The following is a 27,218-nucleotide window of genomic DNA, read 5'->3' as shown; positions in this document are numbered from 1 at the left end:
GTAACGTTGTAATCTTCTTCTTTTTTCAGGTTATAAGAATAAAACAGCTACGGAATGGTTTAGTAGATATTGGCCACTTGGAAACTCAGCTTCAGGTTATTTTTTTTATCATTAGAAAGTTCATTTTTTAAAAATAAATTTTTATAATTTTTTGTTTTTGTATTTCTGCCTTACATTTGTCTCATATGACAGTGCCTTTATGCACTGTTAACTTTATCTGTCTTAGAGCACAGCCAAAACCTCAAGCTGCATGTTAATTGAACCTTGCCATGAATACATTTCAGGGACTTGATTAATTGCTCCTCTACTAAGATATTACCATATTGAGTTTTGCCATTTTATCCTTATTGTAGTACTTTTTAAAATATTTACATGCAAAAATTAGTCTCAGGGTAGTGATTGGGAACCAGAGTGATAACTCCCCTTAAACAGCGATGTCTGTGTTTGTGTTAATCATTCATTGTTATAACCTTCTGATAACTGCAGGCGAGATATCCTGCCCGACATCACGCCAGTCGACATACATGTGTACTGTACACTGTATACAGTGCATTCTCCAATTCATATTTCCCGCCATTTGGCACACGACACTCACCGGATGTAAATAATACAACACAGGAAACAATTACTTGATAGTATGGCAGCTTTAGTTTTTCATTTTTTACTTGACAACAATGGCAGCACGTCGTGGTCATTTTGAGGAATCGATAGCTGATTGTGACATCAAATTTGCTAATAAATTTGATAGTTTTACCAACAACGAAAATCACCAAATATTGGGATATGAATTGTAGTTCATTTTTATATTTAAAAAACCCACAGTTATTGGGAATAATGGATATAAATACTGGACATATGGCCACAAATCCTGAAAGAATTTTGGGGCTAATTTTAATCAACATTAACTGATCTAAAATATCATATAAATTAGAAAAACCCACAAAAATAATACTTACCGATTCAAATATGAACTTTATTTCATATATTTATAAAAAATTGGAAGTGAATATATGTGAGTAAAAGTTATAAACTTGTACCCACTCAACATGGTTTTTGTCAAAAATTAATCCAGTAGTATGAAGGTTAATTATGTACAAACTGTATGTTTTATACATCATTCTGCTCTGTACATTGTATGGATATTGGTTCAAGACCACATGTGCAGCATGCTACTAATAAAATAAATTGTCTGCAATACTTTTTTCAGGATATACAAGTAGTTTATATGATTAAATGACAAACTCCAATTGGCGTAACATTTTTAGCTGTACTCTAATTATTAAAAGATGTACAAATTACAACATTATGTAACATTTATAGAGACACATGTTTAATTACAGAAATGGAAAGAAAAACAGAGACAAATGATTGGCTCTTTCAGCGCTGCCTCCAACATCACCGGTATCCTGGTTGACGTTGATGCCATCACAGCCTGTCTCCATAGATACGGAGCTCTTGCATTCTGGGACTATGCCACTGCAGCACCATATGTGAAAATAGACATGAATCCAGTGGTTCTTGGGTAAGTTGGCTAATTGTGAAATAATAACACAGATGAGCACCACTGTGATATAGTGAATGTATTACCAGGGATCGATTTAATGTTGGCACCAACAACAATTGCCATAGTTGCATTAGGAATTGCCTTAGATGAGTGTCTTTACAAATGGCTGCTTTTTGCCACTGGATAAAAATTGCCGTAGGTAACAAATTCATAAGTTTGAATATTGCATCACTGTTTCAAATTGCTTGAATTGAGATTTTTGTCTTTTTGTGTTGGTCAATGAGTATCATGATTTTACCTTTATTGATGTCTTACCTGTGCCTTTGATATAAAACATTTTTTCTCAGTTGATGTATACTTGTTCAAATATTACAATTAATCACTTAGAGACTGTAGACTGAGGTTAACTATAAGATTAAACAAGGTATTAAGTATCTTTACTAATGGACTGAGAATTAGTGTGGGCAAATCATGTGACTTGCTATTTCAATAAATTCCAAGTGGAGTAGTTTGGTATGGGTTGAATGAAAATTTCATTTGCAATAACCAGATAAATCTTGTTTAATTAACTGAAAAGGAAAATCACCTGTATGTGTGTATTGACTCTATTGATACCCAGAGTTTGTAAACACAACACAGATATTTAAATAGTGGAATTTTGTGTTTCAGAGAAAATGAAAAGTTTGTATACAAAGATGCTGTGTTCCTGTCACCACACAAGTTCATAGGCGGAGTGTCAACACCAGGTGATTGTTTTATGCGTTTCCATATGGTTGTTATCCTTCTGTCTTCTGTTTGTGTGTGTTTTCATATTTAGCAGTTTAAAATAGTTTACAGATAGCAAGCTATTTCAATTTTATAATAGTGTTAACTTAGAATTAACAATATATAGTATTAAAAAAAAAAAATATCAGCATTGTTTTCAACAGAATACATTCAGTACAGTACACATATGCATCATATTACGTTTTTTTTTATTCAGGTGTTTTAATAGCCAAGAAATGCCTGTTTCGTAATAATGTGCCTGAAGGAGGAGGTGGAGGAACTGTTTTCTTTGTAAGTATAGTTCAGGATTTGCAGGTTTCATTTTGTAAGTTACTGTATTCAGTTTACTTTAGCAGCCATGAAATCTGTTATATTGCTATGTATTGCAGGCTTTACAACTTGTGTTTTTGAGGGCTTACAAGCCAAGTGTTACAGGTTTTACAAACTGTCTATTACAGGGCATACCGATTGTATTAGAGGGCTTACAAGCCAAGTATTACAGGTTTTACAAACTGTCTATTACAGGGCATATCAATTGTATTAGAGGGCTTACAAGCCAAGTGTTACAGGTTTTACAAACTGTCTATTACAGGGCATACCAATTGTATTAGAGGGCTTACAAGCCAAGTGTTACAGGTTTTACAAACTGTCTATTACAGGGCATACCCATTGTATTAGAGGGCTTACAAGCCAAGTGTTACAGGTTTTACAAACTGCCTATTACAGGGCATACCCATTGTATTAGAGGGCTTACAAGCCAAGTGTTACAGGTTTTACAAACTGCCTATTACAGGGCATACCAATTGTATTAGAGGGCTTACAAGCCAAGTGTTACAGGTTTTACAAACTGTCTATTACAGGGCATACCAATTGTATTAGAGGGCTTACAAGCCAAGTGTTACAGGTTTTACAAACTGCCTATTACAGGGCATACCCATTGTATTAGAGGGCTTACAAGCCAAGTGTTACAGGTTTTACAAACTGCCTATTACAGGGCATACCAATTGTATTAGAGGGCTTACAAGCCAAGTGCATACCCATTGTATTAGAGGGCTTACAAGCCAAGTGTTACAGGTTTTACAAACTGTCTATTACAGGGCATACCAATTGTATTAGAGGGCTTACAAGCCAAGTGTTACAGGTTTTACAAACTGTCTATTACAGGGCATACCAATTGTATTAGAGGGCTTACAAGCCAAGTGTTACAGGTTTTACAAACTTTATTACAGGGCATACCAATTGTATTAGAGGTCTTACAAGTATTATAGTGTTTACAAACTACATACTAGAGAGCAGATAGTATTAGAGGGCTCGCAAACTGCATATTACGGTGTTTGCAAACTGCATATTATAGTTTTGTGTAGTGTAAACATGTAGTCTGTGGGTGATTTCTTATGACAGACAACTGTTGTAGGTTCGACGAGACAGTCATCGGTACCTCCAGGAGCCGGAGCTGCGCGAGGAGGGAGGAACGCCTGCCATTGTGGAGTCAGTGCGAGCAGGTCTTGTATTCCAGCTGAAGGAGGCTATCACTACAGACACCATCTTGGAGAGAGAAGAGTTTCTCTTCAAGTAAGTGACACTATCATGGAGAGAGAAGAATTTCTCTTCAAGTAAGTGACACCATCATGGAGAGTTTCTCTTCAAGAAAGTAACACCATCATGGAGAGAGAAGAATTTCTCTTCAAGTAAGTGACACCATCATGGAGAAATAAGAGTTTCTCTTCAAGTAAGTGACACCATCATGGAGAGAGAAGAGTTTCTCTTCAAGTAAGTGACACCATCATGGAGAGAGAAGAGTTTCTCTTCAAGTAAGTGACACCATCATGGAGATAGAAGAGTTTCTCTTCAAGTAAGTGACACCATCATGGAGAAAGAAGAGTTTCTCTTCAAGAAAGTGACACCATCATGGAGAGAGAAGAGTTTCTCTTCAAATAAGTGACACCATCATGGAGAAAGAAGAGTTTATCTTCAAGTAAGTGACACCATCATGGAGAGAGAAGAGTTTCTCTTCAAGTGACACTATCATGGAGTTTCTCTTTTAAGTAAGTCAGGCTCCATCATAAGGATATGAGTTCTCTTTAAGCTTCAGAATACTGCAAAACATCTTGCTCATGTTGTGCAAATGAACATGCTGTATACTACATGGATTGCATTTGCTGATTCATTTTGCAATTTAGTGCACATCAGAAGTAGAAATACCAGTAGGACAACAAAATGTTTTATGGGATTGATAGCTTTGTATACTGTAATCTGTATTGTATTTCAGTAAAGCCAATATGTACTGGCAGAACTGTAAGAATCTTGTAATTCTGTGTGCTGTTTTCTATATGTTTTGTATACTGTAATCTGTATTTTATTTCAGTAAAGCTAAGACATACTGGCAGGACTGTGAGAATCTAGTTATTCTGGGTAACCTAAATGTGCCAAGACTTCCTGTGTTCTCCTTCCTCATCTACCACCCAGAAACCGGTCGATTCCTACACTACAACTTCGTGAGCGCCGTTCTGAATGACGTCTTTGGAATCCAGGCTCGCGGAGGATGTGCCTGTGCTGGACCATATGCTCAGGTAATTGTTTGTTAGTCCATAAAACATTCATATAATGACATTTCCAGGCAACTCAAAGAGTATGTAAAGTTGCCTGTATTTCATCCCTACACCTGTCCATCTGATTATAGAGTCTACTCTGCTTGATGTGTTTCAGGATCTCCTGGGTTTGGGTGAGCTGAAGGCAAAGGCACTGGAAAATTTGCTGTTAGAAGACTGGTGAGTAGACTGTAAGTTACTTCTGGTGATCAGTAAATATGACCGGTAGTGGTAATATGTGACTGGAAGTGATAATGTGTGACAGATAGGGAGATAGTGAGACTAGTAATGTGAATGTGACACTGGTAATAGGATGGTGAGATGTAGTGAAATGGTGAGACTGGTAGTGAGATGCTACCTAAGGAATGAGTAGGTAGGACTGATCATGTGTACGTGCTACTTTGCTAAGAAGATGGGGAGCATGTGTAGTTAATTTGACGGTAAGTAGTTGTGGATGTAGCCCAGTGGTAAAGTGTTCACTCAATGCACGGTCAGTTTGGGATCGATCCTCATCGGGGGGCCTGTTGCGTTATTTCTTGTTCCAGCCGTTGCACAACGACTGGTATAGGAAAGGCCGTGGTATGTGCCATCCTGTCTGTGCGATGGTGCATATAAACCAGCCTCGGTGGCATCGTGGTTAGGCCATCGGTCTACAGGCTGGTAGGTACTGGGTTCGGATCCCAGTCGAGGTTTGGCATTTTTAATCCAGATACCGACTCCAAACCCTAAGTGAGTGCTCTGCAAGGCTCAATGGGTAGGTGTAAACCACTTGCACCGACCAGTGATCAATAACTGGTTCAACAAAGGCCATGGTTGTTGGAAGCGCAAATAAAAGATCCCTTGCTGCTAATCGGAAAGAGTAGCCTATGTAGTGGCGACAGCAGGTTTTCTACTAATGGAAAAATTTAGTGGGTTTCCTCTCTCTCTAAGACTATATGTCAAAATTACCAAATGTATGACATCCAATAGCTGATGATAAATAAATCAATGTGCTCTAGTGGTGTTGTTAAACAAAACTAACTTTAATTTGATATCATATGTTTAGTAACTGGGTTTTAAGTTTGATAGTAAAGGACTAGTAGTAAGTGATACCTTGTTACTTATTCAGTTTTTCTCTCCAGGCGCTTGGACAGAATCCATTTACGAAGATACCGAGAATGCTCCCACAAGGAAATATTACGGTAAGCTTTGTGTTATGCGTGTTACTGTGCCTATGTCTGTTGATCTGTATAATACAGGGTCTTGTGTCATTGTTTTTGTTTCAGTTGTTTCACTCTACATTTGCCATGAGCTAAATCAAAGCAAGATGAAGATTATTCGTCTGAAATGGTGATAGGTGAACAGTCAAATGAAATTTCAAATACAATTTATTAAAATTTTTATTGCTAGTTGATTAATCTGCTGTTAACTTAACATTTTCCAGATGAGTGTGGGTGGGGGGGGGGGGGGGGCGGGGAAGCATGAGTGTTCACTCACCTTCCGTCGAGTGCTGACAATGTACAAGTTTGATCTGTTTCAGAAATGAAATGAGTCTTTGTTCAACATGCTCAATATAGTTATCAAGTCTTCTTATTATCTGTGATGTTTCAGGCCTGGATTTACTCGACTCAGTCTACCATACTTCATAGATGACGACTGTCTGCAGTTTGTACTGGAAGCTGTTCAGTTAGTAGCGCAGCACGCGCACAGCCTCTTACCACAGGTAAAGTTAGTACATAGAGATTATTATACGAGGTTGTGTGTCATACTGATTTTACGAAACGAGTGTTAGGATTTTTGTATTGCCCGAGTGAGAGCGAGGGTAATACAGGAATCCTGACAAGAGTTTTGTAAAATCAGTACGACTCACATGTGAGTGTAATCATTTCTTTATTATTCATATTATTATTGTTGTTTTCTTTGTAAGTAACAAGACCCAACTCAAAATGTTTCAGCCACAACTAGAAGAGGAATGACGAAATGACTTCATATTTCAAATGCACAGTCTGAGCAAAGACTGCAGAAGCAACATCATGTTATGAAATTGCTTCCCAAAATTATGTTATTACATGTGTGCTTTGTATGATTATCATTAACTTGGCTATGTTGAACTGTATGGATAATACAGAACGCTCACATATTTATACATTCATACACATGCATACACACTTATTTGTGTTCGTGAGAATGGTACATTGGTTACATGGTCGCCCATATGTTTTAAAATTAAAATTTGGTAGACTGATCCTGGACACTTAAAAAAATCAATTTGTTTAACATATACATATATTTGGAATACCAATGTAGTACAGAATAGTAAGCCTACATTATTTTACTTACCAGTTACACAAATGTATCAATCCGTTTTCTACTAGGTAAAAATCCTGGAAACATGCCCATTTACCAGGGTTTCTAGAACTTTTCTTAAATCCACTAGCCATGGGATCAGTGATTTAAAACATTTACTAGCCACAATTAAAAATTCACTAGCCCTACTTTACTTTAAGTTAATACAATTTTCCTTAATGATAGTAATAATCTGATATGTCACCCAAAGCGGGAGATAGAGCCTACAAACACTAACATTGGGGGTTGGAGTGGAATCAGGATATTCATATTTACAAAATAGACTTAACTGCAACATTTGACAAGAACAAATTTCAATAGCCATCGGGCATGGCAATAGTAGTTATTCTCTAGCCCAACATTAAATATCACAAGCCATGGGAGTTGGGCTACCATAATCTAGAAGCCCTGAGTTAACTATACCTACATGTAAGATTTTGAAATATTTTATCCTAATTATTTTTATTTACAGTACACATTTAACCCAGAAACTGGAGAGTGGCGGCAGAAGAACTTCCAGGTATGATAAACTATTTTATTCATTATTAACAATTTTGCTGTACTAGGCCTACTTCAAAACTTTTTTCATTTGTGCAAAAAAAAAAAAATGTTACGGGAAGTAACTCACTGAATTAAACAAAATAGTGGAAAGGGAAGTAACTCACCAATCTAACAGGAGTCCTATGTGGAGTGCAGTCGAAAGTAAGTTGTGTGGGGACATACAGTGTATGCGCACATAGCATTGGTTAGACTAGCCATGCATTAATGAAACTATCTGTACTATTTTAGAGAAAGTGAAAGCAACAGTTTCAGATGTATTACTTAAGGATACTCAGAATAGTTGTAGCATGTTTGTTTAGTCACTGTTTGAACTGATTTAATAACTGGTTTGAAATATAATTTTAAGCATGAGTACTAAGCTGCCAGACTTTCTCTTGTTCTAGTTATAGATGTTAGAATATTGTCTTGGATGGAGTTAACAATAGAGGTTGTGATGATTCACAATATAAAGCTCCATCATTACGGTACATCCACTTGATATATTATCCGGTTTCGATACGCGTTTTTGACTAGTCATGATCTGTGCTATTCTACTTGCTGCCGATTGCAGAGTAACTCATGTTGCAAAAATTGCTTTAGTGTTCTTAGGTCACACTGAAATTTCCATTCTTTACTTTCAGTTCATTAATATACAAAACATACTTCTACAGAATCTAACTCAGATGAACAGGTTTTGTAGTCTGTTTTTAAATGTAGTAATGTCTTAGTCATCATCCATAGGAAAATATTTTATTTTAACGACACACTCAACAAATTTTATTTACAATTTTATGGCGTCGGTCATATGGTTCATCCATAGAATCACTGATGAGCCAGACAGTGGAACCAGCACACTACACACTGAATCTCTTTCTTCATGTTACATAATTATGTGAGTTAAAGTTTAAAAATGTTTATGTAATGATTATTATTGTTATTGTTTTTATTTTTATTTTTGTTATTTATTTTTCAGGTGTTTAAAGACAGGAAATGGCTTGGTCACATATCTTACAAGTCTGGTGAGATGAGTTTGAAAGTTCCTCCACAAACTGAAAAAGGTCCTCTGCCTTCTGACTATCAGGTATTTATGCTGTTCCATCTGACTGCAGTGAGACCCCTCTAAACCGGCTTTAGAGAGGCTCTGTATTGTATTGATATTTAAAAAAGGACTGTAAAAAATGTCTGGTTTTCAGGGATGTGAAAGCTACGCTTAAATGCACTTTTCCATTTCGTCTAAAAAAACAAAAACATGATGTTCAATACTGTTGACCACACAAGGTTCATTTGTATGTTTTCACGGTTTCAAGTTTATGATGTGTGCCGTATATTATAAGTTATAACCAGTTTAGATTTGTTAGCATTGAATGCAATTTTTGGCAGTTCCAGGGGTTGCAAACAACAATTTTCCTTCAGGGGCCCTTGAGCGTCCCCTGGACCCCGGCTGCAGTAAGATTTTTTGTTCCAGCCCCTCTCACATCCCTGGGTTTTGAAAGAATACCAGTTTACAGCGGGTCCACTTTTGAGAGGTGTCAATGTATTAGGAGGGTCATTATATTACCTTCCATCTGACTGTAAGCATGTCTTTTTGTCTTGACTTGATTTAATGTTCTGGCAGCAATGGCATCAACTTTTAAGTTTTAACTCAGTGTTAAGTTTTAGTATTTATGTTCATTTATCATAAATTCTAAATATTAGGTCTATTAATGAAATTTGGTTTTAGTTGCACCCATGTATGTTCACTATAATGCATGTTAATTTAAAAAATATATAAATTAACTGTTACGCTTTAATGAAAATAGTCTAGCGTTCAGCTTAATGTTAAAATATTGCTTTTATCTTCATTTCTCATTCATGAATGTTCAGCTCAATGCATGTTTAAATAAAATATTAAATTAAATTTGTCAAAAATAATACAAGATTTAATAAATTTTGTTTAAAGAACTATATTAATCCTGAATTTTACATCACAAATTATTTGTTTTACAAAATTAATTTCAAAGATCTAAATTGTTTAAAATATTTAACATGATGTTGTAAGATGAACATCTGTAGATGCAACTATGAGCGACACCAATTTGTTTAGTTTTTATAGGAAATCCTAGTCCAGGCAATATCTTCCTTATCAGTTCATATATCTTCCTTATCAGTTCATATATCTTCCTTATCAGTTCAGATATCTTCCTTATCAGTTCATATATCTTCCTTATCAATTCATATATCTTCTTTATCAATTCATACAACACATTCAATAATGGACGTATTATGTATCTCACTAGTACTCTTTTACAGTTCTTTTTTCTTAGCGTATAAAGCCAGAGATTGATATAGGTTAACCATTAACTAATGTGGCATGTTAACTTATATCATATAATTAATGTTTTAATTGTTGTTATTTTTCTTTGGCCAGGATTGTTTGAAGATGGCTAGAGATCTGTTCAAGAGAGCACGGAAGGTGTTATTAAATTTTTTCAGTTTTCATTGTTCAGAATGCTTGAAGTTGACAAGACAGGGGTCAAATTGTATACTATTCTGCTATTCCAAAATTAGTGATTTTCCATAAGAGTAACAAAATAAATTTTGAATAATTGCAATATAACACGGAATAGCAAAATGTGCATGTGACTACTGTAAACCGTGAAAAAAATGCATGCGTATAAATTTTGCGTCGTTCGCGTCCAACCGTATGTCGCGAAATTAATACGCATGCACTATTTTCAAGTTTGAAGTGTGCTTAAAGTAATTTGTTTTGTTTTGAAATATTTTATTGAGAATAAAAATCACAAAAAGATTCACTCAACAGGCACAGCCTATACACGAGCTCTCCTTGATGGCGACTAATCGTTAATTGTTTTATGTAACTTCAATCGATGGCGACTAATCGTTTATAGTTTTATCTACCAAAGGGTGTTAACAGTTAACAACTGAAGCTGTGAGTTGTGATTCTAATACAGGTGAGGGTGGGTAGGGCCAATCCCCTCTATAGACTCTGTACCAGGCACAATTGCTTGATGTAGGATAACAGAATATTGATTTACAGACAGTAACTTTTTAACAATTACAGTGAGCTGTCTTTATCCACTTTTTTTGTTTTGAGCTGTCAACGGTCGTTCGCGAAATTTACACATTGCGAACTTTACACGTCGCGAACATGCGCTAAGGTATACATTCGCGAAAAAAACACGTCACAGTATTAATACAGTTTACAGTATTCCATATTCATGTTTTCAATGGTTTAACCAAACTTTGGATTATTGGTCTGATGCAGTAACTTTCAGAAGTCTTGTTAAATGAGACTAATACTGCATTCGAGAGTTCTGTTAAATTGGTATATCCGAGTTGTAAACTCATTAGTAAGATTTGTTTTGTGTTTGATGTGTTCGTAAGAAAGTGACTTCTTTTTTCGCAAAAAGTGAGTGCATGAGTTCACTATGACGACCCTTGTTGCATATCTGGATCACATCAATTCATTTTGAGTTCAAGTATCTATAGCATTATTCTATAAGTTTTTGTCCGTACTATATACATGTACTTGTATTGACCAAATAGGTTTCTGAAACCTTTGGATTTTTTTTTATAATTTATCACCTTCTTTTTGTTTTCTTTGTCTATGGTCATTGTCTATATGATTACAAAATGTTTTACTGAATGTTTCAGATTAAATTCCATTGTAAGATAAAAACATTGAATGTTTCAGTCTAAAATACTGGGTTTTTTAAAACGTTTTATTAAATGTTTCAGACTAGTTTGCTATTGTTTGATTATAAAATATTTTGCTTAATATTTCAAAATAATATGTCTGTATAATAATCCCTATAACAAAGTGTTTTACTAGATGTTTTAGAGTAAAATACAATTTTTAAAAATTATAAAGTGTTTTACTGAATGTTTTAGCTTAAAATACCCTTCTTTGATTATTGTAAATGTTTTACTTGCTATTTCAGACTAAAGTCTCTGTATCATAATCTGTATAACAAAATCTTTTACTGAATGTTTTAGACTAAAATAAGAATTTTGTTAAATTATAAAATGTTTTATTGAATGTTTCATCTTAAAATACCCTTGTTTGATTATTGTAAATGTTTTACTGAATGTTTTTAGACTACAAATTTCCCATTGAATTTCCCATTGTTTGATTAAATGTTTTACTGAATGTTTCAGACTAGAGTTCCTCTGTCTGACCAGACTCTTCTGTTTGATGAGGAGTCTCAATCATTCCGGTGGTTTGTTCTTCCCAGTGAAGCTCACGAATGTTTACACAGCAGGGGAACCTCACCTCTTCCTCTCCCACCCAGCTCTCTGCCTTTCCTCCCTCAGTCTCTGCGAGTTCGCCTTGGTGTGGAAGATGCACAGTCAGATGAAGCAGCAGAATCACCACCAGATATCCAGGAAACAGGATATATGAACACTAACATGAACTCATCATTGAATCGCCAGTCTGAAGAACCCTTTATGTCTGGAATGGTTGAAATGCTAGAGCGAGGATTCATCTTTCAGCAAGATGCTGTGAATACAGGTAGTTGTGAAGATCCAGTGAGGGGGCAGAATTCTGATGATCCTGGAGTTAAAACAGAAGATAACCCTGAATCTTTAGTGAGCAGACAGGATAGTGGAACGACAAAATATGCAGACAATAAGAGTAAAGAGTGTAGCTCATGTGTCATGGAAAAAGAGAACAGTGGAAGGACAGAAGATCAATGTAAAAAGTGTAGCTCAACATATGTTATGGGAGAACAGAATAGTGGAAAGACAGAAGATAAAAATGAAAAATGTTCCACTGTGTCTGTCTTGGGAGAACAGAACAGTGGAAAGATAGAAGATAAAAATAAAAGATGTAGCTCAGCATCTGCAGTGTGTAAAGAGAACACTGAGCTTTATGATGGAGATACTCGTGGTGGTTTGGTAACTCAGTCCCACAAAGATGTGGCCAGTTTTCAAGATGTATGTCAAGCCGTGCCAGACGTCTGTTGTAAGCTGAATGTAAGAAATCCCCAAAGTGTTTGCAAGTCCAATCAGTCTACAGACTGTGAACAGAAACATCAGAACAGATGGGTTTCTCCTCCCAAGATCATATTCAAACCCACTGTCAAGGTAAGCCTTACTAAAATATGTCATAATATTAGCTACCAGTAACAAAATATCGGAGGGAGGGGGGGGGGGGGGGGGGGGTGTGTGTTCTATCTGTCTATTCATTGCCTGCCTATATGTCTGTCTGTCTTCATTGCCTGCATACCTGTCTGTCTGTCTGTCTGTCTGTCTGTCTATCCTTCATTTGTCTGTTACTTTTGTCAGTTGTCTGTCTCTTTGGAACAATCTCTCTAAATAAAGAAACTAATCTTTAAAGCAATCTTTTCAGGCTATAGAGGAGTATGAGATGATTCAACCTGGTGACCGAGTTCTTGTATGTCTGTCAGGAGGAAAAGATTCCTTGTCTCTTCTACACACCCTTAGACAGTACCAGTTCTATGCTAAAGGAAGGGTTAGTTATTGTATATTGTTAGCCATAATTACGTTTCTACATTCAATCAGCATCTATGTCACATGAAGGATTATGGATTGTGAGCAAGTATAAGCACTGTTGTTAGGAAACAAAATGTGAAATGCTGAATTTAGAAATTATAACAAAATTTACCCGTTTATTTCCCTTAAGTGTATTCATTATTATTATGAATACCTTGTGGCACAGAGCATTGTGCTTGGACATATCTACAGACATGAATGTATAAGCAGTTTATGTAAACATTCTTAATTACCGGTAATAGTCTGTAGAAATTGATATAATTTGTTAAAACAAGATTTGAGCAAGTCAGATTAACTGTTTGACAAATAATATGTGTGCATTCATGTTTATTAGAATATTCATTTAGAATACAGTGAAACCCCTCAAACTGGACACCCTCAGAGACCAAGAAAAATGTCCAGTTTTAAGAGGTATCCGGTTTAGAGAAGTTAAGTTCTCTACTGAGTTTTAAAAAAGGACTGAAAAATGACCATTTTGTTCAGGGAATTCCGGTTTAAAGAGAGTCCAGTTTTGAGAGGTTTCCCTGTATTATATTAAAATGTTTTACGTTAATAATAATATAATAACAATATTGAACCTTCTATTGTTATGTTTTGGTTAGCTTGTATTGTTTCATCATCAGGGCGTGAGTTTTGAGTTTGGTTACCTTATTGTACTGTTTCATCATCAAGGCGTGAGTTTTGAGTTTAGTTACCTTATTGTACTGTTTCATCATCAGGGTGTGAGTTTTGAGTTTGGTTACCTTATTGTACTGTTTCATCATCAAAGGCCTTATTGTACTGTTTCATCATCAAGGCGTGAGTTTTGAGTTTGGTTACCTTATTGTACTGTTTCATCATCAGGGCGTGAGTTTTGAGTTTGGTTACCTTATTGTACTGTTTCATCATCAGGGCGTGAGTTTTGAGTTTGGTTACCTTATTGTACTGTTTCATCATCAGGGCGTGAGTTTTGAGTTTGGTTACCTTATTGTACTGTTTCATCATCAGGGCGTGAGTTTTAAGTTTGGTTACCTTATTGTACTGTTTCATCATCAGGGCGTGAGTTTTGAGTTTGGTTACCTTATTGTACTGTATCATCATCAGGGCGTGAGTTTTGAGTTTGGTTACCTTATTGTACTGTTTCATCATCAGGGCGTGAGTTTTGAGTTTGGTTGCCTTATTGTACTGTTTCATCATCAGGGGACGAATTTTGAGTTTGGAGCTGTGACCGTAGACCCAGAGACCCCAGCCTATGATCCAAGTCCCCTCAAACAGTACATCCATCAACTTGGCGTACCTTATTTCTATGAATCTCAAGGTAGGTTACTTGTAGTTGATAATTTGCTTTACAGAGACTAGTAGATATCTTCAGCAAGTCTATCTATACAGTATATGAAAAGAATATGGATCCAAAAGTGTGACACTCCACTGTTATTTCTTTCACATCAGATGAAAAGTAGTTGTGATTTACTAGATACGTTTGAAAGGAAAATTATTGTTAAACACAATTCATTAATATTTATACATGTACAATTGTTTACAACCCAGCTAGGGCCCGCAGAGAGTATTTGAAAATAGGGAGGTCACTGTCAGTTTGATGGTCTGGGGGATAAAAATACATCAGAGCCTGAATTTGTTAGAAGGGTTCAAGGGCATGCTTCAGGTATGGGAATATGACCTTTCTAGCCTACTGAGCAAGTAGACATACTACTGTTCTCTGGGATCTTTTTAGTTTCTTTTATTATTAAGTTACCCAGGTCCACCTAGTCTAGTGATAGTTGGAATTACTTGTGTTATTAATTATTTTACCCAGGTATCCTGGAGACGGCTGAGAATCTGCCATATGAATGTGCATCAATCTGTAGTTTCTGCAGCCGCATGAAGCGAGGTCGGATATACTCTGCAGCGCGACGGGGAGGCTACAACGTACTGGCACTTGGACAACACCTAGATGACCTTGCAGAAAGGTCAGTGTTTTTTTTGTCTACAAACGTATAGTGACATTTTGTTTTATTTTTTAAGCAAAAAAAAGTACAGATCTCTTGCTTGTTTTTGTGTGATTTTAGACTCCCAGAATGTGATAAGTACAGACCTCGCTTGTGTTTGTGTGATTTCAAACTCCCAGAATTTGACAAGTACAGACTTTTGCTTGTCTGTATGATTTTAAACTACCAGAATGTGATCAAGCAGAACAGACCTCTTGCTTGTTTGTGTAATGTAAAATTCCCATAATGTGATTATTACAGACTTCGTGCTTGTGTTTGTGTGATTTCAAACTCCCGGATTGTGATGAGTATAGACATCTTGCTTCTTTTTGTAATGTCAAAACTCCCAAAATGTGATGAGTACAGACATCTTGCTTGTGTTTGTGTGATTTCAAGCTCCCAGAATGTGATCAAGCAGAACAGACCTCTTGCTTCTTTGTGCAATGTCAAAACTCCCATAATGTGATGAATATAGTAGATCTCTTACATGTTAGTGTGATTTCAAACTCCCAGAATGTGATCAACCAGAACAGACCTCAAGCTTGTGTTTGTCATACTTCTAGAACTAGTAATATGTAAAAAAAAACCCAACCCAAATACTGTCTTTAATTACTAGTAAATATATTGATTGGACGACATTCATTATGAAATATTTTGTACTTTGCCATAAAAAACGTCACCTTATTAGAAGTATTTTTGTTATGAGGTCTGAACTGTTTCACAGAGTCATGTGATTTATGTTGCAGTTTTCTGATGTCCTTCTTCCACAATGGACTGATCCGCACAATGAAGGCTCACTACACTGTACAGTAAGTTTTAAATGCATTGTGTGTAGTCCTATATCAAAAGAAATATATTTAATTTCTTCTATATAAATACTTTGATTTCTTCTATATAAGTACTCAGAGTTGTTGTCTCGCTTGATATATACATTGTTTGAGTCTTGAGTCTTGTTATTTAAGCTGTGTTTGTAAGTTATTACAATTATGTTTTATGATTCATTTTCTTGTGCTTAACCTAAGGATTTGATTTGTTAATGTATGTCAAAAGAGGTTTTTTTCCTTCTTACAGAGAAGGAGATTTACGTGTAATACGGCCCTTTGCTTATGTCCGAGAAAAAGAACTGAGAAACTTTGCTGAAAAGGTTTGTTCTAATGATAATTTTTACTTAACTAATGGTATTGTTTTAATTAATCTTGTATGCTAGTATTAATTAATCTTTTATACTAAGATTAAAAGTAGTTCAATACCTTTTAAAAATACCGTTTCAGTTTAAAAAATAATTTGGATATGGTAAAAACTACCAAACATGCAGTACCTGGTTTTAAGTAGCCAAAAATACAATTGGAAATGTTCTTTGTTGATATGAATGAACAATTAGTTAATATGAATGAACAATTAGTTACTAAGTAACTGAACTGAGTTGTAGATCACTTTATACATTTACATTAAGTTAATACTGCCCATCAATTACTCTGACTCACACTTTACATATCTACAAGAAGTGAATAATGTGCTTCAGTTTCTCACAAACTGTGAGTACATGTACACTGCCCATCAATTACTCTGACTCACACTTTACATATCTACAAAAAGTGAATAATGTGCTTCAGTTTCTCACAAACTGTGAGTACATGTACACTGCCCATCAATTACTCTGACTCACATATCTACAAGAAGTAAATAATGTGCTTCAGTTTCTCACAAACTGTGAGTACATGTACACTGAAGTTTTTGTGAATGGTGTAATGTTTTGGTGTTAGCTGATCATCAGTTTGGTTTTTTATTGTGTCTTTCAGAATCGGCTGCCAGTAATTGCAGAAAACTGTCCAGCATGCTTTCAAGCTCCAAAGGTGAAATGTTTGCATTTGTTAATGATGATGATAACTAGTTTAACGTGCCCATATACCACTAGGGTTTCGAACACGCCCATCCCGAGTCCGACCTCCGATAAGATCGGTGGCATGACTCGGGATGGAGGGGGGGGGGGGGGGGGGTGTTGAAAATCGGCAGAATTTTTAAAATAGCAATTAGTGAAAAAGTTAATAGAATAAAAAAAAAAAAAAAAAAAGGTTACAAGCCAAAAATAAAAAGAATTGACTGCTCGGCCGAATATTTATATAATTTGGAGCATTTTAGAAGGACAGTCCAAAATTAAATAAGAGAAAGAAGAGAGGATCGGACTATTTAATAATATTTTAAAAAAAGAAGTAATTTTAACAAAATTTTGAAGGCAGATCTAAAAGTTTAAAGTCCGATCGATATGTCCACGCGAGTGGCCTCGTTAAGGCTGTTTGGGTGCACAGCTTAAAGGGACGAGATGGGTTGCATCCCGTCAAAAAAAACCCTAGATTGACAGTCGATAGACGTTGAAGGTGTAGTGCTGTGCTGAAATACAGATCTTGAGAAGCCGGATCCGTCTGAACGAGAGATAGTATCAGGCTAGGGTATAGTCCAGTCATCATGGTTTGGTATAGTGGTGCGGACGGGCCCGACTCCGGAGGATACGAGATGGTATCACTATAAAGCAAGGTAAAGTCTAGAAAAAGAGTAGTAGGGGCTGACCCCACTTCCTATTTCTTCTTAGAGTGGGGCGGTCAATCTTCCAGTGCTGCTAGGACAGGCTCGGACATGTATAGACTAAACGCGAACAACCGTGGGGTTCTGCAGAATGGCCGTCATACGAGTCATGAAAAAACCCCAAGTCGACAGTCAGACGGAGAAATGACGTGGAGGCAAGGAATCTCGCTAAAAAAGAATCCAACCTGGTCGTGCAGGCTGTCGAAACGAGAAGCATTCCAGCGTTCAATCAGTTCCAATGGCCGCATACATCCCAGTAGAAAACTTCATTTCGCTGACAAAAACAACGAAACGAAGGACCCCCAAGTCGAGCACACGAAAGCACGTGCAGTGTGCACACGCGAAACAAACACGTCTTACCGCGTGGAGCTCCATACTGGGAATGGCATTTGTTAAGAACTTTTGTGTATTAGATTATGTCATTCCGTCAAACAGCACTTGCATTAGTTTCTAGGGGCAGGATTTAGCTCAGTCAGTTGAGTGCTCACTTGAGGTGCTTGCATCGCAGGATTGAATCACATCTGTGGATCAATTCAACTGATTTGTTTTGGTTCCAACCAGTGCACCACAACTGGTATAAGGCCTTGGTATGTGCTTTACTGTCTGTGGGGAAAGTGCATATAAAAGACCCCTTGCTACATTAGGAAAAATAGAGTGGGTTTCCTCTGATGACTTCGTGTCAAAATTACCAAATGTTTGACATTCTCTAGTGGTGTCGTTAAACAAAACAATCTTTTGTATTAGTTTTTAATTCACTTGTTTATCAACAGAAAGAAAGAAAGATGTGTTTGTTTAGCAACACATCAACACTTTTTTTTAAAACTATGGTTATTTATGTATTAACTTAGTGGAGAAAGTGTGAGGAGGTGTGGATTCATGAAAGTAATTCACAAGTCCCACAAGAGAGAGTTAATTATTTTGCATTCCACACTTTTTGAGTGCATTCTCTAACTTAATTAATTATTCATTATATTTGTTAACTGACTTCTAAATTAAATTTTATAGTTTAAATGAAAAAAATTGGTTAGATTGACAAGGAATTTATACAAAATAACCCAAAGAGGGTTTCTGCCAGAGGGTAAAATGGGTATGGCGCCATACCCAAATTTCTTTGAATCTCTCCCCTCAATGCACTAATAGTTCAAATTGCATTGTTCACAGAGTTGTAGATTCCTGGAAAAGTAATCAACAGTTAGAACAATAATGTGATGTCACAGGTATGGACTAAATATGTTGTATAACACAGCAATCAGGTCCTGTAAGAAAGATTTGTTCAACATGTGCTGATGTCATCAGTGGATTTGTCTGTCTTGTGTGTACTTGTAAATTTTAATAGTTTGAGAAAACGTGGAATCCCAATCTGCAAGTGATAAACTGGTTAATATAGATAGAATGTAATTTGTATTCTACTGTATGTTTATAGTGACAAACTCGGATTAGTAAAGATAAAATGTAATTTATATTCTACTGTATGTTTATAGTGACAAACTCGGATTAGTAAAGATAGAATGTAATTTATATTCTACTGTATGTTTAAAGATAGAATGTAATTTATATTCTACTGTATGCTTATTCAGCAAGTGACAAATTCCTTGGGTTAGTAAAGATAGAATGCAATTTATATTCTTCAGTATGTTTATTATACAAGTGACAAACTCTGGTTAGTAAAGATAGAATGTAATTTATATTCTACTATATGTTTATTCTGTAATTGACAAACTCTGGTTAGTAAAGATAGAATATAATTTATATTCTACTGTATGTTTATTCTGCAAATAACAAACTCGGGTTAGTAAAGATATAATGTAATTTATATTCTACTGTATGTTTATTATACAACTGACAAACTCGGGGTTAGTAAAGATAGGATGTAATTTATATTCTACTGTATGTTTATTCTGCAAGTGACAAACTGGTTAGTAAAGATAGAATGTAATTTATATTCTACTGTATGTTTATTATACAAGTGACAAGCTCGGGTTAGTAAAGATAGAATGTAATTTATATTCTACTGTATGTTTATTCTGCAAGTGACAAACTCGGATTAGTAAAGATAGAATGTAATTTATATTCTACGGTATGTTTATTATACAAGTGACAAACTCTTGTTAGTAAAGATAGAATGTAATTTATATTCTACTGTATGTTTATTCTGCAAGTGACAAACTCAGGTTAGTAAAGATAGAACATAATTTATATTCTGCTGTATGTTTATTATGCAAGTGACAAACTCAGGTTAGTAAAGATAGAACATAATTTATATTCTGCTGTATGTTTATTTTACTTCAGGAACGTCACAGGATGAAGCAGCTTCTAGCAACTCAGGAGTTACTGTTCCCTCATCTCTACCACAGCATGATGGCTGCCATGAAGCCTGTGATGTCTCGGAGTAGCGCGATGAATTCATCACCATCTAGTGATGACCACAAAGGTCCAGATGGTGTTGGTAGGGGAAAGTCAGTGGGTGATGGGGAGGCTGATGATTATTTGTGAAGGAGAAACACTGAACTAGGACAAAAAGATGAAGGGGAACAAACTACAATCTGTGTTGATTCTGTTAAATGGTGAACACGGTGTTTGTGATGATGTCTTCATGGAACAACAACGTAACTGTGAAAGAGAATGAAAGATATGGGATACTATTTATCTCCAGTATGACCAGCTTTTCATCACTGTCTCCAAGGCAGGTGTCTGTAAACAACTGAAATATGTCGAATTGTTTGACATTGTTAGACGACTGATTATGAAGTGACCATGAAGTTGCTCAAAACTACTTCCAGCACAACAACTGACTGTGACATTCTTTGATACTGGTTCCTGGGATAACTTGACTATAATGTTGTTTTATACTGTTTCCAAGACAGCTGACTATGAACTTTTCTAATACTTTTTCCAGGTCAACTGACTATGAAATTGTCTAATACTTTTTCCAGGACAACTGACTGTGTAATTGTCTAATACTTTTTCCAGGTCAACTACTTTTGATGTTTTTTATCACTGCTTGCAGAACAACTGCTTGTGAAGTTACTTTCACTGTTTCCAACCTCTTGTAGAACAGAACTGAAAAGTGCAATGTGATCCTGCATGACCCTGCATTGATATGTTTGATGAGGTACTGCTGCAGACCATGTTGAGTTATCTATATCTTCTTACCATGCTAGTGGAAAAACATGGCTTCTTTTGCCCTCCTCCTAGCAGTTTACATTATCACAGGACAATTGAAAAACACCAGTATTAATCAATGGTAAAGATGAATAAAATACCTGGTGATCTGCAGTTTTGTTTATGTTTTGTTTTCCATTTGACATTAAATTAATGGTTTTGATGATGTAAATCTTGGTGTAACACATTACTTTATTTGCCACTGTTATTAAAGCTTCTGATCCTAGGTATAAGGTAGTGTAAAATAGTTTCAACTATAGCTGCAGGTTGCACACTGACACCGCCATTAATTACTCCATGAAGTTAAAGTTTGTTTTATTTATTAACACAATTAGACATAGAGCAGTGCACACTGGTTTATTAATCACCCAGTGTTTAAGCTGTCCCTCATCAAATCACCATATATATTTCATTACTAATTTGAAAACCGTCTGTTGTTTATAGATGTGTTCTGCCCTTTTTTACTGTTTGGCTAAATGAAACTTAAATTTGGTGACAGATTTTCTAAGGAAATTCGCCAAATTGCTAATATTTTATGGGCTTCAACCTAAACCCTGATCACCTGCTGTTGGATTTGAGATATTTGATAATTGTGACACAGTCTTCACACAGCCTGCTAGGGATCTTTTATATTTACTTTGGCTTTTAATATACCAATCGTGGGACATTGTTTGGGATGGAGAAAAAAACCTAGTCAGAGAATGGGTCCAGCAAGGGGATTCAATGCTATGCCATATCCCTCAAGCAAGCACTCTACTGACTGAGCTAGATTTCAGGGCCATAGCTGGGTGTGTGTGTGTGTGTGTGTGTGTGTGTTTGTGAAAATAATAGAAATTTAATGAAAATCTTAAAAAGGGCTTGAAGTATGTAATCTCTTTGAAATGGCTGCAAAATTATATTTCAGAGCCTCTAGATTTTCGGTGGGGAGGGGAGGGGGCTTGCCCCGGAACCCCTAATATCTTGCGCCTTCCGTTCTCGTTTGTTCAAAGAATTCATCTGCCCCCCACAAACGACTGGTCAAAGGTCGTGGTATGTGCTTTCCTGTCTGTGGGAAAGTGCATATAAAAGATCCCTTGCTGCATTAAGAAAATGTAGCAGGTTTCGTCTATTGAATTACCAAATGTTTGACATCCAATAGCCGATGATTAATATATCAATGTACTCTAGTGGTGTCGTTAAACAAAACAAACTTTTACTGATTATCAGCAAATTTGCTTTTATATACTTTTCATTGGATAGGACAGCACACACCACAACCGTTAATATATACCACCAATGGAGTACTAAGAACTTAGGACACAATATTTGTTTCTTACACAACCTCACATTTACAGAACCCGTGTTGTATCGGAACAATAGGAAGGTTGCAATTCGCGTGTACGGAAAAGTATACACGTAAAAACAGCATATGCGTTTTATATCAAATTCCTGGGCTCTGTACACTGTACAAGTTGTTTTATAGGCTTAAACATTCAATGTCATTTGCAAGTCGTATACGAATGTGTACTTTAGTTGGTAGCTGCACAGTATATACTGAAAAGATATACGAATTACATATTATTTAATTTGTTTGTTTTTTCATATATCGTTCCAGAAATGTATTGCAAAACATATTTCTCGTTATATGTATTGCAAAACGTATTTCTCGTTAAATGTATTGCCAAACGTATTTCTCGTTAAATGTATTGCAAAACATATTTCTCGTTAAATGTATTGCAAAACGTATTTCTCGTTCCAGCCAGTGCTAGACAACTGGTGTAACAAAGGTCGTGGTATGTACCATCCTGTCTATTTTGATTGTGCATATAAAAGATCCCTTGCTGCTAATCGAAAAGAGTAGCCCATGAAGTGAGGACAGCGGGTTTCCTCTTTTAACATCTGTGTGGTCCGTAACCATATGTCCGACGCCATATAACCGTAAATAACATGTGTTGAGCGCGTCGTTAAATAAAACATTTTTTCCTTCCTTCCTATTGCAAAACGACACTACAAAACAGTTTTTAATTAAGTATATGCAACATATGAAATATAATGCACGATACTAATCATGCGTAACCTCCGTAGTAGTTGTTACTCTTAATTCAATTGTTTTGTGCTCAGTGGAAGGCTGATGTTTGCTTGAATTAAATGAAAATGCCCTAATCAGATTCTGGATAACGTTTATTCATATTTACCTTACCAAACGGCAAGGGTTCATACTGAATCGGTACGCATTTTTTTTACATGGATTACAACTAATATTGTGAGTAGAATGATAGAAATACATGGTTAAAAGTTTTCAAGCCAGCTCAATTTGCCCGAATATATCCATCGTTTTTGCCCGAATACGAAGATTTACACCAGCACTGAGGAAGGGGAAGTTGACCACTCCCTCCCGTCTTGTACGCATATAACTAATTCCTTGTATAAACCAAAGTAAGGTACGGTAAAATGGGCACCTCGTGTGGTATTGATTTCCAAGTAGACCTCTGACCTATATACCAAGGTTTGATGGGCATGGACATAGTGTGTCTAGATATTATTTATTTACCCTATCCTTCACCATAATATATTGAAAAAAAATGCTTTGAGCAGGGGTGGGGATAGGAGTCCGACCTCCGAAAAGCCCCACTACACTCGCGCCTATTGTCCCCACCCCTATGTCATTGTCTAAAAGTGTAGTCACAGTAGCTGCTAATGCATGGTAGTGTAGTCTGTTATAGTGTGCCATACGGTTCAATACCTCCAAGTATTTGAGGTTCCTGTTAGGATTACTTCACTTTTGGTCTATATCAGTCTATAGTCTACCCATTGATAATCTAGCTGTCCCCATAAGAAGCTGACGCTCCCGCTGACATAGCTCTCATAGTCACTATGATATGCAAATCCTCTCCTCGCGTCTAAGGATAGACCTCGAAGGTTATTTCAGTATTACACTACCGTAAGTATTTGTCACATTGTGCTAAGATTGAACTAAGAGAACTGGGAACTAATTTTAACACACTGAATTATTAATATTATCGGTAGTGAATAACGCGTATTAAAATTGTATATATCAGATTAATAAACTATTTTTTCCTGTCCCCCGCTGAGTTCATTAATTTGAAAGATTTCGAAGGTTAACTTAAAAGCCAATAATCAAATGGATCAAGCTTTAGTGTGAACCCGCATGAAAGCTGTCCATTAAGTGTAAAATATAAAACACACACAATTCTTCAAATAAATAATGACCGTCAATACGTAAGTGCATTACACGTGGTTAAAGAGAGACGGAAAGGAAGTGTGTCTCACCCCATGCTGTTACAATCATATACGTTGATTTTAACAAAATATAGTCCGCAGAGGTTAATTAATTGCTAGCAATGACGTCGATTGTCGAGCGGTAACGCAACGCGGACATGTAGCTGCATAACCTTGTTGGTAAAAACTCGACCAGAAGGTTTGAAAGTGTCAGTGTGCATAAGGTTGTTAGTGCTAAGAGGATGTTGCATGGGAGTCACTAGATCACAACCATACTTAATAAAACCTAACCTTATTCAGAAGTGAGGTGAGTTGACCGGCGGAATATATCTATTTAATCCTTTTTTAAAGTTTCATTTATTATATTTATGTATTTATTATTATTAAATGTGGGTTTTTTTTTTTTTTTTTTTTACATTTGTTTTCATGTTGCGACTTCTGATTTATTTTATGCGTTTACAAACTGAATCCGCCACACACCGCTCGTGAATGTGCTTATTATTTGGTCGGCGACCTGTTACAGATTTTGTGGAAACCAAGTTTAGCAGTCGAGAGAATAGTCTAGCTAGTTCCCGAGTTGACCAATCCAGTGAGAAGAATCCATGTTCATCAGCGAGCTTTACAATCACGACACTGAAGGTGCGTGTGTGTGTGTGGGGGGGGGGGGGGGGGGGGGGATTCACCATCAAACATTTAAGTATTTTGCCATCTACCAGTTTTGATCGGCATAAATGGTTAGTATTCTTGAAGCGACTGCAGACAGTATGCAGTTTAGTTTTTCAAGCAAAGACCAGAGAATACTACGACAGTGGCCGTCAACTACCATTTATTTTGCAGTGAGATTTTTCAAAACGTATCTAACCAGCAAAAGCGCATTGGAAACGTTTTCAGACGAGTTCTATAATAGCTGGTATTAAAGAGACACGAGTGTACAGGTAGTATTCTATTTCTTACATACGAAGGACAGTCGAAATGTTCATAGAAATAAACACCAAAGTTTGGTACACCATCATAATTTATTTAAGTTATTATGAAAACGGGTCCTTTCATACATCTGTTCTATCAATAATACGACTCTCTTTGTTGTATTTTGTCATAGTATTGCTTAACGGTAACCTACCCTCGTGAAACCGTGAGCCGTCATCAAATTTCTCACCAAGGAAGGTGAACATGCAATCTAAATTCACAAGCGTAAGATTGGTGATTATTGTCTGTTTGAAAGCCTTCCTTCATGGTATCCGATCTGAAGACGATGAAAGTCTGAAGGTTTCAAAAATTGTAGTTGATGGGTCAGCCAGAAGACTTCTAGTTTGCTGGCATCAGTAGCTTGAAGGATAACTGGGTTCAAAGCCGATTATTTTAAAAAGTAACGTTGAAACATTTGTCTGTTATCGTTTTCAGTACCTAGTTCTATGAACGTTTTGATTACATCTCGTATCCCTTAAACAGGTTCAAAAGAAATCTAATCGTCTTTCCAATTACAACTTAGGTTGTAATATAGGTTGTAAACTAGGTTGTATTTGAAAAATACAATTAAATGTCTTGTAATCTTGCTCTTGGACAGATAATTCATGCAGCATGAGTGGATATTGTTACCAATGCAGTGTTATTTTCTGTGGCAATAATTGCATACATTTATTGCAGAGATACCATTTTTAAAAGGGACTATCCTGATTTTTCTGTCATTGGAATATGTTTTCGACTAACAGACCATTTTTAACTGTCTGTATATACAATGTCTCTTTTGTTATCCTAATATTTGTAGAACCCCAAACTGTATTTTACCTCCAATTAATTTCGTGCATAAAAACAAACAAAAATTATATTAGGAAATAAATTGAAATTTGATCTACTACAAACATTAGGACGACCAAAAACACATTCGATATACTCCAGCTGATGTTCTAAGCAATAAACTGTATTCAAGATGTAACTTTAGTTGTTATAAAGGAACACATTCGATATACTCCAGCTGATGTTCTAAGCAATAAACTGTATTCAAGATGTAACTTTAGTTGTTATAAAGGATTTATTATTTATAAATATGTTACAATGGAAGCAAATTCTGGACAGTCAATTTAAACATATACTGTCAAATATGTTACAATGGTTGCAAACTATGGACACTCAATTTAAACATATACTGTCAAATATGTTACAATGGTTGCAAACTCTGGACAGTCATTTTAAACATATACTGTCAAATATGTTACAATGGTTGCAAACTCTGGACTGTCAATTTAAACATATACTGTCAAATATGTTACAATGGTTGCAAACTCTGGAATGTCAATTTAAACATATACTGTCAAATATGTTACAATGGTTGCAAACCCTGGACAGTCAATTTAAACATATACTGTCAAATATCTCACCAGTGGTAGAAATGGCAGTATTAACTACTTTATTATTTTTAGGTTCATTTGAAACATTAACCCAGTCGGATACTACATGTATTTGGTATAAAAGTAAAGTTTGTGTTATTTAACGACGCCACTAGAGCACATTGATTTTTTTATCTTATCATCGGCTATTGGACGTCAAACATATGGTCATTCTGACACTGTTTTTTTTAGAGGAAACCCGCTGTCGCCACATAGGCTACTCTTTTACGACAGGCAGCAAGGGATCTTTTATTTGTGCTTCCCACAGGCAGGATAGCACAAACCATGGCCTTTGTTGAACCAGTTATGGATCACTGGTCGGTGCAAGTGGTTTACACCTACCCATTGAGCCTTGCGGAGCACTCACTCAGGGTTTGGAGTCGGTATCTGGATTAAAAATCCCATGCCTCGACTGGGATCCGAACCCAGTACCTACCAGCCCGTAGACCGATGGCCTAACCACGACGCCACCGAGGCCGGTGCGTATTTGGTATAGTTCTACCTTCAAGCACAATAATACCAAATACATCCATATTAATTCTGGCCAGACAAAGCAACACTTTATGATAATAAGTCCTGTCAGATACCTCGACAATGGCATACACGACAGTATTTAATGCTCTATTGAAAGTTGGTGACGCTGTGAGATTCTATTTGGGATAATGCTATA

The 27,218-nt window shown here is 36.1% G+C and overlaps 1 protein-coding gene across 1 annotated transcript in view; it reads left to right on the top strand.

Annotated features, from left to right (window-relative positions):
- Positions 1-21,059, top strand: part of LOC121375484 — a 28,674-nt gene extending 7,615 nt beyond the window's left edge. Inside the window, exons 7-26 of the mRNA XM_041502959.1 lie at positions 30-95; positions 1,341-1,522; positions 2,174-2,250; positions 2,487-2,560; positions 3,684-3,841; positions 4,635-4,839; positions 4,976-5,037; positions 5,979-6,038; positions 6,448-6,559; positions 7,655-7,702; positions 8,696-8,803; positions 10,130-10,174; positions 11,881-12,810; positions 13,076-13,198; positions 14,419-14,536; positions 15,032-15,185; positions 15,950-16,012; positions 16,275-16,347; positions 17,003-17,056; positions 20,073-21,059. Of these exons, the coding sequence (XP_041358893.1) occupies positions 30-95; positions 1,341-1,522; positions 2,174-2,250; positions 2,487-2,560; positions 3,684-3,841; positions 4,635-4,839; positions 4,976-5,037; positions 5,979-6,038; positions 6,448-6,559; positions 7,655-7,702; positions 8,696-8,803; positions 10,130-10,174; positions 11,881-12,810; positions 13,076-13,198; positions 14,419-14,536; positions 15,032-15,185; positions 15,950-16,012; positions 16,275-16,347; positions 17,003-17,056; positions 20,073-20,276 (2,916 nt within the window). The 3' untranslated portion in view covers positions 20,277-21,059. The remainder of the gene's footprint in view (positions 1-29; positions 96-1,340; positions 1,523-2,173; positions 2,251-2,486; positions 2,561-3,683; positions 3,842-4,634; positions 4,840-4,975; positions 5,038-5,978; positions 6,039-6,447; positions 6,560-7,654; positions 7,703-8,695; positions 8,804-10,129; positions 10,175-11,880; positions 12,811-13,075; positions 13,199-14,418; positions 14,537-15,031; positions 15,186-15,949; positions 16,013-16,274; positions 16,348-17,002; positions 17,057-20,072) is intronic.
- The last annotated feature ends 6,159 nt before the right edge of the window (positions 21,060-27,218 follow it).

The sequence above is a fragment of the Gigantopelta aegis genome, chromosome 6 (genome assembly GCF_016097555.1).
Source record: "Gigantopelta aegis isolate Gae_Host chromosome 6, Gae_host_genome, whole genome shotgun sequence".
NCBI classification, from domain to species: domain Eukaryota; kingdom Metazoa; phylum Mollusca; class Gastropoda; order Neomphalida; family Peltospiridae; genus Gigantopelta; species Gigantopelta aegis.
The sequence above is the reverse complement of the archived record's forward strand: the minus strand, read 5'-3'. Positions and strand labels throughout refer to the sequence as shown.